Raw genomic sequence first — 19,163 nt, forward strand, 5'->3', positions numbered from 1 at the left:
CAAAGAAGCTCAACTCAAACTTTAGGGACAGCAGGTCATTTTTCAAAAAGGCACTTTACACTTTGTAACCTCAGCCTCCATTTTGTTTCCTTGGCTTTGGTTTTGATTTGTTTTTCACTTTCAGATGGCAGCTGTTTAAATTCTGCCATTCACATCTCAAGACTTGTTTTCTAAAATTCCCTCACTTGTTCCATTATCACTCCCTTTGGCCGTACACATTCAACCCTTTTATTTAATCACTCCTGTCTTCCACCCGATAATAGACTTTTTCTTTCATTCTCTCGCCCCCCCTTCCCCCTTTCTGTTGAATCTTGACATTTCTAACTTCTCCTAGTTTGATGAAAGATTGCCTCTCCACAGATGCTGCCTGATCTGCTGACTATTTCCAGCAAGTTCAATTTTTATTACCTTTGTAAAATAGATTTCTCCTCAGCGCCCGGCTCACAGCCTCAGCCCCGTTCAACACGATCAGAACAGGGAGTGAGGGCAGCTCACACAACGCCAAAGGACACTCACCTCAGAGAGAATCTGCCCAATGGTCTTGTTCTGATCCAGCTGCTGCCAGGCCTGGATCTGTTGAAGTTTACCGTCCATTTCGGCCATGCTGTGAAACAAGAAGCAGAGCTCGGGGTGACAGATTTATTACTAAAGATATTAACATACTGTTCAATTCTGGTCGCCACACTACCAGCAGGATGTGGAGGCTTTAGAGAGGGTACAGAAAAGATTCACCAAGACGTTGCCTGGTATGGAAGGCATCAGCTATGAGGAGAGGTTGGAGAAACTTGGTTGTTCTCACTGGAACGACGGAGGTTGAGGGGCGACCTGATAGAAGTCTACAAGATTATGAGGGGCATGGACAGAGTGGATAGTCAGAAGCTTTTTCCCAGGGTGGAAGAGTCTAGGGGGCATAGGTTTAAGGTGCGAGGGGGCAAGGTTTAAAGGAGATGTACGAGGCAGATATTTTACACAGAGGGTGGTGAGTGCCTGGAACTCATTGCTGGGGGAGGTAGTGGAAGCAGATACGATAGTGACTTTTAAGGGGCATCTGGACAAATACATGGACAGGATGGGGATAGAGGGATATGGTCCCCGGAAGGTACGGAGTTTTAGTTCAGTTGGGCAGCATGGTTGGTGCAGGCTTGGAGGGTCAAAGGACCAGTTCCTGTGCTGTAGTTTTCTTTGTATTAACTAAACAACAACTAAACAGCCCATTAACCACACACTAATTCATTGAATGGCACCTCCCAATGCTGCTGGGTCGTAGCCTGGTGGGCCCAGCAGTTGGGTTGATTAGTCTGTCAGTGCTGTAAACTCACTGAACACAGCTAAAGGGATGTCTTGAAGGAGCAAAATGTTATCCCTCATTCTTTTTTCCACCAGAGCTTTTGTTCTGGTCTAACTCGTGACTGCGTATCTCTCCACTCTCTGTTAAACCTGCTGGATTACTACGGAGATAGGGACCATCTATCTACCCCTTGTTAGTTAGTTACCCTGTGCTTACGGCTCACCCACAAGTGGAAGGTTACTCCGGATCCCAGCCTATTGAACCTGGTCTACGTTGATGTTTATAACCCACAGGGATCCTCTGTCACTCTAATTCCCTCTTCCATCCTTCCTCCTGTATCCCTCTATTCCCTTCTCTGTCATACATGCATCAAGATGCCCCTGAAACACACATCAATCACTTGACCTGACAGCAAGTTCCATTTTCACACCACTGCATATAGAAAGATATTCCTCCTAAACTCTGTATTTAATCAGTTGACGCCTATCTTATATTAATGCTCCCATTCTTAATTCACCTAGTGGTGGAAACCATTTACTAAATCCCAGAACAACAATCTTTTTTCAAAAACAATTCATTTTATAGTGCAGAAAGAGGCCATCTGTCCCATCAAGCCTGCACCGACTCTCAGAAAGAGCATCCTATCCAGACCATCCCCTCCACTCTATCCCTGTAACCCCATACATTGATCATGGCCAATCCACCTAACCTACAAATCTTTGGACTGTGGGGAGAAACCGGAGCACCCGGAGGAAACCCAGCAGACACGGGGAGAACGTGCAAATACCACACGGTCACCCGAGGCTGGAATTGAACCGGGGACCCTAGCGCTTGTGAGGCAGCAGTGCTAACCACTGTGCCACCTCTTTTACGGGATATGAAGGAAAAGGGAAGAGAGAGATTTAAGAGGCAGGATAGAAGAGGAAATTAGAGTGACAGAGGACACCCATCGTTAATTGCCCTTGAGAAGGTGGTGGTGAGCTACCTTCTTTAACCTCTGTAGTCCGTGTGGCGTAGGGACACCCACAGTGCTGTTTCAGTAGTTCTCAAAAGTGGAATGACTCTTGCAGTAGTTTGTCAGATCTTGGCTTTCTTATCCTGCGGAACTTCTCCTGGCGACAGGCCATCAACTGTCCTTTATTTTTTTTTCTCTATCGCCTTTCCTTCTCTATTGAATGTGTGGATTCCAGAGTTTCTCAACCCGCCACATTCTACACCTCAATCCCCTAAACAATCCACCTGAACACGTCCAGCCTCCCTCTCATCACAGCACCAGACCACCCCCCGTGCAGTTCCATCCGAACCCCCCCACCTCATTTCCTACTCCAGCACCACCTCCCCGGCCCATTCCACACCTGCCCCCCATCACAACTCTCTTTACCCATCTCACACGTCGCCTGGGAGGATTTCCCTTTTATTTCAGGGTTAATAGTGATGCAGCTCCCCCCAACCTTCACACCCCTCTAAACACTCTCATTCCCTGCACAGGAAGTTGCTGCTATTCATGTACCTGGAGCTGGCCTCGTCCACTAGTTGGCGTCGCCTCGTCTCGTAGACCATCTGCAGGATCTTATTCATCGAGCTCTCGGACAACATCTCCTGCATTGCAGCTGCAAGACACAAGGAAACAAAAGGAGTGAGAGGACTTTAGATAGAGCCCTCAATATAGTCAAACATTCCATGACACTGCACAGGAGTCTAATCAAACAAAATATACACCAAACCCCCAAAAATATAAACTGCTGCTACTGCTTGTAGCTACACCTCCCATAGGATCTGCTGTCACGCTGCATCACGCTCGTCTGTCTCAGCCATTCTCACACATCCACTGTAGCTCATCTACAACTGCTCTTTCATCCGACATCCATCTATACCTAGACTGACCGCTGGTTCTGTTCCCTGCTCTTTGCTCTCTGGAAGAGATCTCTGTAGCTTTTCAGCTCTGATCAAATGACCAAAATACTGACATTTCCTTTCCTGGATTTTTAGAATTCTTTGTGTTGCTACCATTTCAACCATCGCCTCATTGGTCTTCAATAGATCCCAATGTTTTTTTCCGAAACTATGTTGGTAAGTTACTAAACACATTCACAGGAGTCTGTGAATTTATTGTTCAGCAAGAAAAATGATCCATATTATACCAGAGAAAAAGGTTGGAAAGACCTCAATACAAACCCAAGAAAATGATTCAAATATTCACTATGCCTTCATGACAGCTGTATATGTGTACAGCTGTATATGTGTACAGCTATACACAAATTCGGAAGGATAAAACAACTTGCTATATCTATCTGTACTCTAATATTCAAGGTCAGTACACACTATATGTGAACTAACAGGCAAACAGTGGACAGATACACCACACTCTAAAGTAGATGACAAATGCAACCAAAGCAGATTCTATGGATTTCTCAACAACCCACCCAGAAACTTGTCACACATCTCACTCACAACGGTTTCCAATCGTATTTGTACCACGTTTGAAGAACTTGTCTTGGAATTCTCTCCAAACAATGCTCCAGCTCAGACAGCGCCAACAAGGATCTGCCACCAGGGTTTCAATCTCACCTTCTGATATTCCATTTCCCTGGATCTCTGTATACACTCAAACTTCACCTTCCAAGTACATTTTCAGATTCTCAGCTGTGTGAAGCAGAACACCACTGCTCCAAACTGATGCCTTTGACCTTACAGTCCACAGCATAGAATCACCAACCTTCGACTGCCCTTTCAGACCTTCAGGTTTCTCTCAAGCCCACTTTCTCAAGTCCATTCCCCTGAGCCCTCTCTCTCTAATTCAGAGCCTACTGCATTCTGCTCCTTTTTCACAACTTTACTTCATGGGACCGATTTCTGATCTTTGTCCTTGTCCCTTACCCAGTACTGGATTCTGACCCCACTCCCTGGTTTGAGACCCTGTGCCTGACTTCTCCCTGGGACACCGTCTCTACAATGGCTCTCCTCTTCAAATACATGATCTCTGGTTTTGTGCTGTTCCATTTTTCTTCCTCTGGATCTTGGACTTTGATCTAAAATTAAGGTCAGTGTCTGGTGTTCATTACACCAGGCTGGTGCCAGGATGATGGCACTTCACGTCCTGCTTTCCCTGCCAGGCAGTGGGATGGTAGGATCATGCAACTGAAACATTTACAGAGCATCTCGAAAAAAAGGAACACGATTTATTATGTACTGGTTTGAGTGATGGACTGAGCCACAGCAAGCTGTGATACAACCAGAAAGAATGTTTTCTATAGTGCATCTGTAAAAGTTGGTGAGAGTCGTAGCAGACAGGACAAATTTCCTTGGCCTCCTGAGAAAGTAGTTCCGTTGGTGGGCTTTCTTAACTATAGCGTCAGTGTGGAGGGACTAGGACAGGTTGTTGGTGATCTGGACTCCTAGAAACTTGAAGCTCTCGACCATTTTCACTACATCGCCATTAGCGTAGACATGTCCTCCACTATTCTTCCTGAGGTCGATAACAATCTCCTTCATTTTGCTGACATTGAGGAAGAGATTATTGTCGTCATACCAGTTCACCTTATTCTCTCTTTCCTGTACTCTGTCTCATCATTGTTTGAGATCCGACCCACTACGGTGATGTCATCAGCAAACTTGAAAATCGAATTGGAGGGGAATTTGGCCACAGAGTCATAGGTGTATAAGGAGTAGAGTAAGGGGGCTGAGAACACAGCCTTGTGGAGCACCGGTGTTGAGGATGATTGTGGAGGAGGTGTTGTTGCCTATCCTTACCGATTGCTGTCTGTAGGTTAGGAACTCTAGGATCTAGTCATAAAGGGAGGATCTGAGCCCCAGGCCACTGAGTTTGGAGATAAATTTTGTGGGAATAATAGCGTTGAAGGCTGAGCTGTAGTCAATAAATAGGAGTCTGACATAGGCGTCTTTGTTATCCAGGTCATAGAGTCATAGAGATTTACAGCATGGAAATAGGCCCTTCGGCCCAACTTGTCCATGCTGCCCCTTTTTTTAAACCCCTAAGCTAATCTCAATTGCCCGTGTTTGGCCCATATCCCTCTATAGCCATCTTACCCATGTAACTGTCTAAACGCTTTTTAAAAGACAAAATTGTACCCGCCTCTACTACCTCTGGCAGCTTGTTCCAGACACTCACCATCCTGTGTGTGAAAAAATTGCCCCTCTCAACCCTTTTGAATCTCTCCCTTCTCACCTTAAAACTATGCCCTCTAGTTTTAGACTCCCCTTCCTTTGGGAAAAGATATCGACTATCTAGCTGATCTGTGCCCCTCATTATTTTCTAGACCTCTATAAGATCAGCCCTAAGCCTCCTATGTGCCAGAGAAAAAAGTCCCAGTCTATCCAGCCTCTCCTTATAACTCAAACCATCAAGTCCCGGAAGCATCCTAGTAAATCTTTTCTGCACTCTTTCTAGTTTAATAATATCCTTTCTATAATAGTGATCAGAACTGTACACATTATTCCAAGTGTGGCCTTACCAATGTCTTGTACAACTTCAACAAGACATCCCAACTCCTGTATTCAATGTTCTGACCAATGAAACCAAGCATGCAAAATTCCTTCTTCACCGCTCTGTCCACGTGTGACTCCACTTTCAAGGAGCTAAGAACCTGTACCCCTAGATCTCTTTGTTCTATAATTCTCCCCCAACGCCCTACTGTTAACAGGGTTGAGTGTAGGGCCAGGGAGATGGCACCTGCTGTGGACTGTTGTGGCGATAGGCAAACTGTAGTGAATCCGGACAATCTGGGAGGCTGGAATTGATTCGTGCCATGTCTAAACTTTTGAAGCACTTCATATTGATGGATGTCAGAGCCCCCAGATGATAGTCATTAAGGCACGCTGCCTGGCTTTTCTTTGGTACTAGGATGATGGTCAGCAGGCATGATGGCACACTGGGGAGCACTAGCTCTCCACATAGTCACTGTTGCTTCAATTAAAAGGCCTGCATTTATGTAGCAGCACCTTCACCTTGGAGTTAGAAGATTGTGCATTCAAATCCCACACCCAAAACTTGAGCACAAAGTCTAGGCTGACACTCCAGTGCACTACTGAGGGAGTGCTGCACCGTCAGAGGTGCTGTTAAACTGTGTGACTACAATTCATAGAATCCCAGAAGTGCAGAAGGAGGCCATTCAGTCCATCGAGCCTGCACTGACAACAATCCCACCCAACCCTGATCCCTGTAACCCTATGTATTTACCCAGCTAATCCCCCAACACTAAGGGTCAATTTAGCATGGCCAATCAGTCTAACCTGCACACCTTTGGAGTGTGGGAAGAAACCGGAGCACCCAGAGGAAACCCACGCAGACACGGGGAGAACGTGCAAACTCCACACAGACAGTGACCCGAGGCTGGAATTGAACCCAGATCCCTTCACACAGACAGTCATTGGCTGTAAGACACTTTGGGACATCCTGAAGTTGTAAAAAGCACTAAGTAAACCTAAGTAAAGCATTTTCCAGCCAACATATTCAAAACATATTTTTGACACGGAGTCACCATGGTAATGTAGGAAACACAGCCACCAATTTATACACAGTAAGCTTACATAAACAGTAATGTAATAATGACCATATAATTGATTTTATAGTGACCCTGGTTGAGGGATAAATATTGACCAGGGTATCGAGGGTGGTGGAGCTGCACAGGAAAGAACTCCTCTCCTCTTCTTGAGATCCTGTACATCCCCTCTGAAGGACCAGACAAAGCCTTTGTTTAGCATCTCATCCGAGAGTCTGTATCCCTGACCGTGCAGCACTCCCTCAGTCCTGCACTGGTGTGCCGACCTTGTGGACGTACTCAAATCTCTGGAGTGGGACTCTCTGCCGATGCAGATGGGAGGAAAGCCTTTCCTTGTACAAAGACACAATGGTCAGCTGCCTGCTTCTGCTCTGCCTTGTGACTCAACACTTGACGGGCTGGAACTAGGAGTGCTCACAACAGATCCACGCCATTTAATCACACACACACACAATTCAGCAATCCTAAAGCAATCAGAGAAATTGTCAGGGTCAGAGGTTAAAGTGTGTATGACTGACCTGCCACCTCTCTCTTTCGCAGCCTCTCGTTCTCCTCCTGTGAAATTGCCATCAGCTGATCCATCCTCAGCCTGTTAGGAGATTACAGGAAGAAACGTTTATAACACCCCAAAGACCGACAGTTCCAGCTGACTAGGCAAACACTGTTAAAATTCCGTTATTCTCTGTTTTCAAAGATTTTATCAATGGGTAATAAAATAAACCCTTCCTGATTGTGACAGCAGTACCAGACTTGACCCTGGGGAGCAGAGACACTGTCACACGCTGGGACAGACAGTTCCACACGGCAATACAGAGCCTAATATCACAGAGCTGGATTAACAGCAGTTAGGGTGGTGAAAAGGGAGATCAAATGGAGATATACAAGATGATTAAAAGGTATGGATAAGGTAGATGTGGAACAGTTGCTTCCACTGGTGGGGCATTCTCAGATAAGGTCATAGTCTTAGGATAAGGGGTAGCAAATTTAAAACAGTTGAGGAGAAACGACTTCTCCCAAAGGGTTGTGATTCTGTGGAATTCGCTAACCCAAAGTGCTGGGTGCAGGGATAGTGAGTAAATTTGAGGAGGAGTTAGACAGATTTTTAATTGGTAATGGGTTGAAGGGTTATGGGGAGAAGGCAGGAAAATGGGGACGAGGAGCACATCAGCCATGATCAAATGGCGGAGCGGACTCGGTGAGCCGAATGGCCTAATTCTGCTCCTATATCTTATGAACTTATGAACCACAAATAATATAGCATGGGGTGTTAGAGTGAGGGGTTACTGAGTGACAGCGCGAGGGAGCTGGATTAACATCAGTAGAGATACAGTTAGGACCCTGAGTAAAGTTGTGTGTACAATAGCTTCTCTTCAGACGAGTTTGAAACCATGTAGACTGAAGAGTCGGGACAGGATCTGAGCTCCAGTTCAGGAGCTGAAGGGGCTCCAATTAATCACTGTGGCACTCCCGATGGATAACACTGCTTTTAACACACATAACATGCTGAAAAAATTAATTCAGGCCTATGATTATAATAGAGGGCCCATCATTTCTGTGTCAGCTCTTTGCTAATATCACTGCCCTGTCTTTTCCCTTGTGTCTTTTTGCTTCAATTATTTATCCATGTTACCCATATACCCCGTACCCCATGTAGCAACTCATTCTCCAACCATCCTTGACACAAAGAAATTCCTCCTCGTCTCTATCTTTATTCTTTGAGTATTTTAAAAGGATGCCCCTTTGTCACCGACTCCTTCAAGAACGAAGCTCTTACCTACTCCCCAATCAAAACTCTTGGGAATTTTAAAACATTTTAGAATCCATAGAATCCCTACAGTACAGAAGGAGGCCATTCGGCCCATCGAGTCTGCACCAACCACAATCCCACCCAGGCCCTATTCCCGTAACCCCACACATTTACCTTGCTAATCCCCCTGACACAAAGGAGCATGGCCAATCAACTTAACCTGCATGTCTTTGGACTGTGGAAGGAAACCGGAGCACCCAGAGGAAACCCACGCAGACACGAGGAGAACGTGCAAACTCCGCACAGACAGTGATCCAAGGCTGGAATTGAACCCGGGTTCCTGGCGCTGTGAGGCAGCAATGCTAACCACAGTGCTGCCGTGCCGCCCCAACCACTGTGCCACTTTGCCACGCTAGATGGAACGGTTTCAAATCTAGAGTTCCCCCATTCCTGGCATCATAGAATCCTACAGTGCAGGAGATGGCCATTCGACCCATCGAGTCAACACTGACTCTCTGATAGAAGAGCATTCCCTAACCCCATGCATTTACCCTGCAAATCCCCCTAACCTACACATCTTTTGGACACCAAGGGTTAATTTAGCATGGCCAATCCACCTAACCCGCACATCTTTGGATTGTGGGAGGAAACTGGAGCACCCGGAGGAAACCCAAGCCACCAAGGGGAGAATGTGCAAACTCCAGTGACCTGAGGCGGGAATTGAACCTGGGTCCCCTGCGCTGTGAGGCAGCAGTGCTAACCAATGTGCCACCCCGGGGAACGTACACTGCATACTCTCTGTGGCTTTAATGTTCTATTTTATATAATGGGGAACTCAACAGTACACAATAATCTGACTGCATCCTAACTAATGCCAGCTTCATGCCACCTCTTTACCTCTGAACTCTATGCCAGTGTTCATGAAACCCCAAATGCTATTGCATTTTAAAAAATTGTTTGATCCAGCTGAACTTTCAGTGAATGATGTTTTTGAACCTCTGGCTTTCAGATTACACAGCCCGAGCGCTGTTCATTCCTCACCTCTCTTTATCCAGTGATTCGAGCAGCATTGAGTTCTGCTTTCTTCTGAAAGAGAAAGAATTTTGTAAAAAAAAACTTTTAACAATATCAAAGGCATGATACCAAAAGGAGAGTTATCAGATACAAACAGACCTCCTACGCCCTCAGATCTCTCGAGTTTATTATTTTTCGAAAATCTCCCCTCAGTGGAGAGTAACATTCTTCTTTTAAATCATTTCCTCTTTTGGTCAGCTCTAGTAGGTTCCAGCTGGGGTCAGGGGTCAAGCCCACGCTAATCAGCCGGGGTCAGGGGTCAAGCCCATGTCAATCAGCCGGGGTCAGGGGTCAAGCCCATGTCAATCAGCCGGGGTCGGGGGTCAAGCCAATCAGCCGGGGTCGGGGGTCAAGCCAATCAGCCGGGGTCGGGGGTCAAGCCAATCAGCCGGGATCGGGGGTCAAGCCAATCAGCCGGGGTCGGGGGTCAAGCCAATCAGCCGGGGTCGGGGGTCAAGCCAATCAGCCGGGGTCGGGGGTCAAGCCAATCAGCCGGGGTCGGGGGTCAAGCCAATCAGCCGGGGTCGGGGGTCAAGCCAATCAGCCGGGGTCGGGGGTCAAGCCAATCAGCCGGGGTCGGGGGTCAAGCCAATCAGCCGGGGTCGGGGGTCAAGCCAATCAGCCGGGGTCGGGGGTCAAGCCAATCAGCCGGGGTCGGGGGTCAAGCCAATCAGCCGGGGTCGGAGGTCAAGCCAATCAGCCGGGGTCGGGGGTCAAGCCAATCAGCCGGGGTCGGGGGTCAAGCCAATCAGCCGGGGTCGGGGGTCAAGCCAATCAGCCGGGGTCGGGGGTCAAGCCAATCAGCCGGGGTCGGGGGTCAAGCCAATCAGCCGGGGTCGGGGGTCAAGCCAATCAGCCGGGGTCGGGGGTCAAGCCAATCAGCCGGGGTCGGGGGTCAAGCCAATCAGCCGGGGTCGGGGGTCAAGCCAATCAGCCGGGGTCGGGGGTCAAGCCAATCAGCCGGGGTCGGGGGTCAAGCCAATCAGCCGGGGTCGGGGGTCAAGCCAATCAGCCGGGGTCGGGGGTCAAGCCAATCAGCCGGGGTCGGGGGTCAAGCCAATCAGCCGGGGTCGGGGGTCAAGCCAATCAGCCGGGGTCGGGGGTCAAGCCAATCAGCCGGGGTCGGGGGTCAAGCCAATCAGCCGGGGTCGGGGGTCAAGCCAATCAGCCGGGGTCGGGGGTCAAGCCAATCAGCCGGGGTCGGGGGTCAAGCCAATCAGCCGGGGTCGGGGGTCAAGCCAATCAGCCGGGGTCGGGGGTCAAGCCAATCAGCCGGGGTCGGGGGTCAAGCCAATCAGCCGGGGTCGGGGGTCAAGCCAATCAGCCGGGGTCGGGGGTCAAGCCAATCAGCCGGGGTCGGGGGTCAAGCCAATCAGCCGGGGTCGGGGGTCAAGCCAATCAGCCGGGGGTCAGGGGTCAAGCCAATCAGCCGGGGGTCAAGCCAATCAGCTGGGGTCGGGGGTCAAGCCAATCAGCCGGGGTCAGGGGTCAAGCCAATCAGCCGGGGTCAGGGGTCAAGCCCATGCCAATCAGCCAGGGTCAGGCCCATGCCAATCAGCCGGGGTCAGGGGTCAGGCCCATGCCAATCAGCCAGGGTCAGGGATCAAGCCCATGCCAATGGGCGATTGTCTGCAGCAATTTCTCTCAAATCCCACCATGGCCTCATCCTGGCTATTTTTTTGTAATCGCCTCAAAGTTAAAGCTTGTGGGTTCACGTCCCAATCCAGGTAACATTTGTTCTCCTCTTCAATCAGCCCTGCTCTTTTCTTTAATTTTTTTTCTTGGTATGTTTCGGTACTTTTATTCCAACAAAAAAAACCCAATTCAAATTGAATCCAATTCATGGTCCCCACATGAGGGACAAACAAGATCTAAGCTGACAGGATGAGGTATTGCACCCCCTCCCAGGTTTGATCTAACGCTTCATCTTAGTCAAAAGGCCGAGATGGCTTTGAAACATTGCATCAGGCAAAGCCTGGGCTTAACCTCATTGGCTGCCCTGATTCTTTATTCTCGCCTAGCCTGGGCAAACCACCATCGCAAGTGTCAGCACACCCCAAGTACAATGGGCTAGCCTCGTCCCCTGCCTGATCATGGTTTCACCCTTGCCATGTTAAGAGGTCACCAAGTTATCAGAACGACCAGACAAGCTCACTAGGAAGAGGTTTAGTCCGAAAGGGATTGCCAGTTGTAGCTGTGGTAGTACACTCACCTCGAAGTTAGAAGCTTGTGGGTTCACGTCCCAATCCAGAGAAGCCATTAGTTTAATTCCCCTGCCCCCACAAACATGGTTCCACATTCACCATTTCCACCCTGGCAATTGTATTAAGTTGAGCAAGAGTGTTCGCAAACATTGTGTTTAATTTAAAATTAGTTGCTGACCACATATCCACAGCATCAAGAGTACCTACTTGCACCTTCCATCTGACAATGCCTCAAATCCCTCCTTGGCCTTACTCCTCACTATCTCCGTAGCCTCCTCCAAGGTCTCTGGGCTCCTCCGATTCTGGCCTTGGGTGCATTTCTGATTTTAATCACTCAACTATTGGTGAGTGTGTGCTTAGTTGGACCCTGAGCTCTGGAACTTCCTAACCAATACAGCCTCCTCTTTTAGAATGCTTCGTAAACCTAACCATGTCATCAAGTTTTTAGTTATCTGATTTGTTCTTCTGTTGCACGGTGTCAGAAGTGTTTCTCGTGATATTGCTTTTGTTAAGCACCTTGGAATGTTTTACCATCTTAAATGTGCTATATAAAGGTAATATTTTTGACACTGCAGCGCAGTTCTGAGGGAGTGCTGCAGTGCTGGAGGTGCCGTCATTTGAATGAGATGTCAAACTGAGGGCCTGTGTGCTCTCTCGGGTGGATGGGAGGGGTTCCAGGAAGAGCTGATGGAGTTCTCCCCGCTGTCCCGACCAATATCACTAAAATGAATGGCCTGAATCTCCCAGCGGAATATCTCTGCACTCAAATTCTCCCAACTCGATGCCACTGCATGTTTCTACCAAGGTCTTGCAAGCCCGGCTTTCAAAAAAATGCGCAGCACAACATCCATCAGGGAATTCTATCAAATGGGACAGGATCAGGAGAGTAGACGGAACACGTCCCCATTTTTACAGGTCTGACTGCTGTATGCGGAGTTTAAAGTTCCGGTTTAAATGGTAAGCGAATGGGGAGATGGGGGAGGTGGGTAAGTGGGTACAGAGGTGGGTCAGTAGGTGAAGGACGGGGTGTGTCAGTTGCGTGGGTAGATTTTTCTGTCTAACATTTTCTGGATAACTATCCAATTAAATACTGCGGAACTGTCCAAAGTCTCTGATTCTAGTTCGGAGTCAGAGGCTTTTGTGGGGGGTCCCTGGGAGCAGGGGACTGAAGCTTCCCTGACAATTTCCACAGGAGTCTCTGCATCAGGACTTCCGCAGAGTTCTGCTGCGCCATCTTCGATCGTAAAGTCCAGTCTCCATCAATCTGGAGGCTGGAAGATTTGGCCTATTAGCTGAGCTCCCGTCATCGGCCCTGGAGCTTTGGGAACTTTCTGGTGAATCTATGTTGTGCTCCTTCCCAGGAAAGGTGGTGTGAGCTGAATTCCAGATGTGGCCTAGCAAGGGCTTGGTTTAATTGCAGCAAAACTTCTGCCCCTTTAGATTCCAGTCCCCTCGTTATAAAGGCTGATATTCCAACAGCCTCTCATTATTGTGCTTTTACCTGACGGCTACATTGCAGTGATGGGAGCAATTCTCCAAAAAACTGACAAAGTGTCATCCCCGCAGGTCGGTCGGTGCGATCCCTGTCGCAACCCTCCCCCACTTGGTCAATTTTTGGAGGGGGCATGATTTGCACCATGATCAAGAGAGGTGGGGCCTTAAGACGCCAGCAAAGCCTGTTCCTCAGAGATCGGGCACCCCAATCTCAGATTAACCTTCAATCGCCCCCTGCTTCCCCCATCATCAAGACCACCCAGCCTCCCCAACCCCAACGCCGGCATCAAAGGCCAGCCCCCCCACCCCACAACCTGTGCAAACCTCCGCTATGTGCTCACCTATCGGCCCCGCCCACTCCAGGCCCCACCCATTGGCAGTGCCAGCCTGGCACTGCCAGGGTGGCATGGGTGCACCATCCAGTCATGTCCCTGACCACCCGAGGGCTACAATGACCTCTGAACCTCCTCCCCCAGCGCGGCCATCACGTCTGGGGTTTGTGTTCGTGGAGACCACCAGTGATTCCCAATGGCTTCACATCGTGCTGGTGGGTGGGAGAATTGAAGGGAGAAATTTGGTTTAAAAGCCAAAACTGAATACGTTAATGAAGGTTTAAATTTGCTAAGCAGATTACGTTGCAGGCTGAGGGTGGGGAGAATCTCACAGCGATTTGTGCCAATGGGTCGGAGAATAGCCCCCAGTGTGGGTACAAACCCACATCAAGGAAAACAACTCTATTTTGAAGAGTGAAATAAGTTCAAGATAATCTAGTGAGCAAATTCAAATGTCACTACACTAAAACAATACAGTTTGACAGGCTTCACTGAGCTTAGACAGCAAAATACATTCCGGGAATGAGCAGCCAGGGTTATTAACAGGAGAAGGGAGCCTCTTATCAGCAGGAATTTCACTCCTATTAACTTGAGCTATGACCAGAATGGTTTATCAGTACTGGATTCAAATAGACTCTGCACACTTAGACCTGACCCTTTATGGACTGTCTCTCACAATCTGAATGTTGGGCTATGCATGGGCGATTACCTACAGGCCATAGGCTGCAGCAAGCCCAGCTTTAAAGACCAGCAATGGCCACTCAATCTGGATTTGTATATTCAACATAGGGAGGTTTGAATGAGGAGCGAGGATCCCTATAATTAATGGCCCCACAATCCTCATAATTGGCCAGCGAGTGGCAGATTAACCTGTTCCCTTCCAATTGGATCACTCTGCATTTTCTGAGTCTCCTGGAACCTCCGACTCTGTGACAAGCTCCAACTTGGCCATAGGATCACTACAGTGCAGAAGGAGGCCATTCAGCCCATTGAGTCTGCACCGGCCACAATCCCACCCAACCCCCATCCCCATAGCCCCACGTACTTAGCCTGCCAATCCCCCTGACACGACGGGGCAATTTAGCATGGCCAATCAACCTAACCTGCACATCTTTGGAGTGGGGGAGGAAACTGGAGCACCCGGAAGAAAACCACACAGACATGGGGAGAATGTGCCGACTCCACACAGTGACCCGAGGCCGGAATTGAACCCAGGTCCCTGGTGCTGTGAGGCAGCAGTGCTAACCACTGTGCTGAAGCCATCTCGTGATTGCCCAAGTCAGTGATTACTTGCAAAGGTGTAGATGATGACCCATGGTTCAGTGGTAAACCTGACTTCTGAATCAAATGGTTGTGGGTTCAAATCCCACCCCAGAAGCCCGAGTCCGCAGCAACCTGACAAAATAAAAAACTTTCCAAGGTGCTCCTCAGGACTGCTGTAAAGCAAAATTTGACACGGGCAGAAAATATTAGGGCAGAGGACAAAAATGTTTGGTCAAAGATGTAGGTTTTAAGGAGCATCTTGATGGAAGAAAACAAGGTAGACAGGCGGAGAGGTTTAGGGAGGGAATTCCAGAGTTTAGGGCCCAGGCAGCTGAGGACACTAACGGTGGGCCAATTAAAATGGCAGATGCTCACAGTCCAAGTGGGCAATTCAGAGCAGCACGGAGAGAGTGCTACACTGCCAGAAGTGCCATCTTCCAGATCAGGTGTTTAAACTCTCAGGCGGATGTAAAAGATCCCAAGGCACTCTTTCAAAGAAAAGCAACAGGGTTCTCTCGAAGCATCAAAGACAACAAAATGGTGGGGAAAAAAGGATTCAAGTGAGTGTTAAATTTTTTTAATCAAAGCCCCTTGACAACCAGTCAGGTCCACTGGCACGTGAAACCAGAGGAAGAACTCAACTGGGGGCTGGCATTCACACTGGGAACAACAAACTTCAATATGATTTCTCACCTCTGCAAGATACTGGTCAATCTGCTATTTTGTCACATTTTTAATGGTGACCTTTTAGGAAAGGAAGTATTCACCCAGTGATCACCTCCTAGCACCAAACAACCTCACTCGCACTAACACTTCCTAGCACCAAACAACCTCACTCACACGAACAGAATTAACACTTCTAGAGTTAGCTTCTTTCTTTAAAAAGGTGAAGATGTCTCAGCCTCAGTCACATTGGATATTGGCAGGAGGACGCAGTACGCACTGGGTCACTGTATCACCGTTCTGACTGTATCCTCACATAATCCGGAGCAGCAGCCATTGGTCAGCAGGTACAGCACTTACCCTGCATCGGCACGGGTCAAAGTGGGCAGACTGCAATTTCACTCCCCCTTCCCCCCCCTCACCTCTCACTGTCCTCCAGAAGGTTGTGGATAAGGTTCGTGGCTCCGCGCTCCCCTCGCTTCAGCTCCTCCTGCAGCCGCTGACGCTCCGCCTCCAGATGTCGCTGCTGGTCTCGGAGACCCCGATCCAGCTTCCCCTGCTCCTGCGGGACACGGGATGAGGGTCAGGCACAGAAAAAACAGGACACAAAACAAAGAAAAGCGTGGGACAGGAAGAGGGGGTCAGTACTTTAGTTCTGAAAGTAAAGGTGATGATGCAGAGTGAGTAGAAACCAGCCGCCAAGAAAACCAGGAGCAAAATCCCAGCGAGTGGCTGAGAGAGGTGGAGGAATTCCAACTAATGGGGCCGAATCAGATTCACTCCAACACCAGCATCTCCTGCATGTGATAAACATCGGGAACTCTGCTGTCCGTGACATTTTTTGAGTGTATCAAAGGCGAAGCTTCTCACCTGATCCATTGCAATAAACACTCAGCTATCAGCTCCTGGGAGGTCCACTTTGCCCTGCCTGATGCTGCCAAGGAAACTGGTCAAGTGCTCCATATTGGAAGGGACAAAGGCCATGACTAAGTACAAGCAACTACCCATAAGATACCCAGCATCCCCCAGTGATTCACATTGGAGACTCACACAGTCTCCAGAACTAGAGAAAAGCCCACAAGCTGACACGGCTCTATCAAACATTGAATGAACAATTAAATATTTCTAAACAGTACATCAAACCCAAAAGTGACCAAGCTCAAACCAACAGCCCCAACTGCAGCCCCCCCCCCCCAACTGCACCCACCACCCCCCCCTACCCCCCCAACTTCCTTCTCTTATTTATTTTCTCCAAGAACAGTTAAACACGAGAATAGCCACCCACTAACTTTAATCTGCATGCTCTCCAAGGACTCACTTAAGGAAAGTTTGTCAAACCTTTTAAATTTTTGCGACCATTAGGGCTCACAGCGCCAGGGACTCGGGTTCGATTCTGGCCTTGTGTGACTGTCTGTGTGGAGTTTGCAAGTTCTCCCCGTATCTGCGTGGGTTTCCTCAGGGGGCTCCGGTTTCCTTCCACAGTCCTAAGATGCTGAGGTTAGGTGCACTGGCCATGCTAAATTGCCCCTTAGTGTCAGGAGGATTGGCAGGAAAAATACATGGGGTTATGGGGACAGGCCTGGGTGGGATTGTTGTCAGTGCAGACTCGATGGGCCAAATGGCCTCCTTCTGTACTGTAGAATTCTATGATTTCTCTGATGATCCACTACACTCATTGCACATTTCCTTGCTGCTTTTCTACTGTTGAATCCTACGGCACTACATAATGAGCAGGGAGTTCTCCCGCTTCCCTGACCAACAATCACTTTTTAATTAACTTCCAAACACTCATTTGTAATTTTTCAGCATTGCTGGTCTTGAATTAAATGAATTTTGTGACCTAACAATTTACTTCAGTTCAAGATGTAATTGTGCAGGAGGGTCACCGGGGGGAGGGACAGGTTTAAGATCAGTGGCTAAAGGGCCAGAGGGGAGATGAAGAGGAGGGCTTTTACAGAGTGGGCTATGCTGATCTGGAAGCAGTGTGTTAAAGAATGTTTTATGTCCATTAGTGTTGCAAGTAGGCTTACATTAACACTGCAATGAAGGTACTGTGAAAATCCCCTAGTTGCCACACTCCGGCGCCTGTTCGGGTACACTGAGGGAGAATTTAGTATAGCCAATGCACCTAACCAGCACGTCCTTCAGACTGTGGAGGGAAACCCAAGCACCCGGAGGAAACCCACACAGACACGGGGAGAACGTGCAGACTCTGCACAGACAGTGACCCAAGTTGAACTTGGGTCCCCGGAGTTGTGAGGCGGCAGTGCTAACCACTGTGCCACCATGGATGGTGAAAACAAAATCAGTAGCAACTTCCCAAAGGGAACTGGATATATATTTAAGTGATAGGTTTGTAGGGCTAGGAGAAAGAATGGGACTGGAATTAATTGGGTAGTTCTTTCAAAGAACTGGCACGGGCATAATGGGCTGAAGGGCCGCCTCCTGTACTGTCATTTCCGGTGACATCCCTTGGCCCTGGAAAAATACTAAAATATTTTTCAATTTGTCACAGCCAAATTAAAGTCCAGACTCTATTATCTGGGTGGCACAGACATCAACGCGAGATGTCAGCAACAACTCTCTAATATATTGATGATTACAGACTGCCGACTACCACAGGGAGGCAGCGAGTCTCAAAGAGATGCACAAAATCATTCAGAAACAGGTGAGATTTGTAGATTCCTGTAACCAAGAGCCCACGGACAAAGGAGCAATTCAACTGAGGGAAGCTGAACAGGACCAGGATGCACCTGGTCTGCCCCCAGAACAGAAATGCAACCGACACTGCCAGCATCCATCCTCAGGAACCTGTGCAAAGGTACAAATTGCCACGAGTTATATTTTAACACAAGCAGTGACCCTGTCCCCTGTCTCGTTACCTGCTTCACCGACATCAGCACTTGCTCCTTTTGACTGTTGTTCTGTATGATGAGCTGCGTCCTCTCTCGCTGCTCCGCATTCAGCCGCTTCTCAAAATCTAGCTTCTCCTGCTGCTTCTGTTCCTGAGATAGGAGAGACAGTGGGGTGAGGTATAGCATCACAATCCTGTGCCAGGTCTCCCTTGGCATGTGGCACCACAGCAGCATGAGCACCGTGCCCACAATGATGGGCACATGGCATCTGGCTGGGGAGGAATGACGTGGGGGTAACTCTTACCCCGCCAGTTTCCCTCAATGGGCTGGGCTGTACCAACCAGGGAGGGTGCGGGATCGGGCTCATTCTGGAGCACTGGGTCAGGGTGGTCAAATAGCTCCTGCAAATAGGGGAGAGGAGGGGGGTGAGGGCAGCTGGAGGAATGGAAAAACCAGTCAGGTCTCCCTCCCTGAACCATTGCTTTCCAGTAAACCCCCCCCCCCCCCCCAAGAGAAAGCATATGCATGCAAACAAGCATCAAGTGACCTGTGATTCCCTTCACCAACCCCTCACAACTAGCTCAACGCCAACTGTTGAGATTCAGACACTTGGGAAAGATATTGGAGAGTGATTGGTATTTGTGGAACAGCTCCAGAGAGGATCGTTAATAAAAGAAAAACTCCTGCTTCGAGGCAGATTCCAGAATCATCTTCCCTTTCAGAA

General features: G+C 48.7%; 1 protein-coding gene across 1 annotated transcript; it reads right to left on the reverse strand.

Annotated features, from left to right (window-relative positions):
• Positions 1–516: 516 nt before the first annotated feature.
• LOC144491059 (E3 ubiquitin-protein ligase LRSAM1-like) lies at positions 517–18,589 on the reverse strand (the record flags this gene model as incomplete). The annotated part of the gene is made up of 6 exons (XM_078208737.1): positions 517–604; positions 2,799–2,898; positions 7,326–7,396; positions 9,596–9,640; positions 16,007–16,146; positions 18,467–18,589. Coding segments are annotated over 6 exons (567 nt in total), but the record flags the coding sequence as incomplete, so codon positions are not given.
• Between the last annotated feature and the right edge of the window lie 574 nt (positions 18,590–19,163).

This window comes from Mustelus asterias, unplaced genomic scaffold, assembly GCF_964213995.1.
Source record: "Mustelus asterias unplaced genomic scaffold, sMusAst1.hap1.1 HAP1_SCAFFOLD_4338, whole genome shotgun sequence".
Classification (NCBI taxonomy): domain Eukaryota; kingdom Metazoa; phylum Chordata; class Chondrichthyes; order Carcharhiniformes; family Triakidae; genus Mustelus; species Mustelus asterias.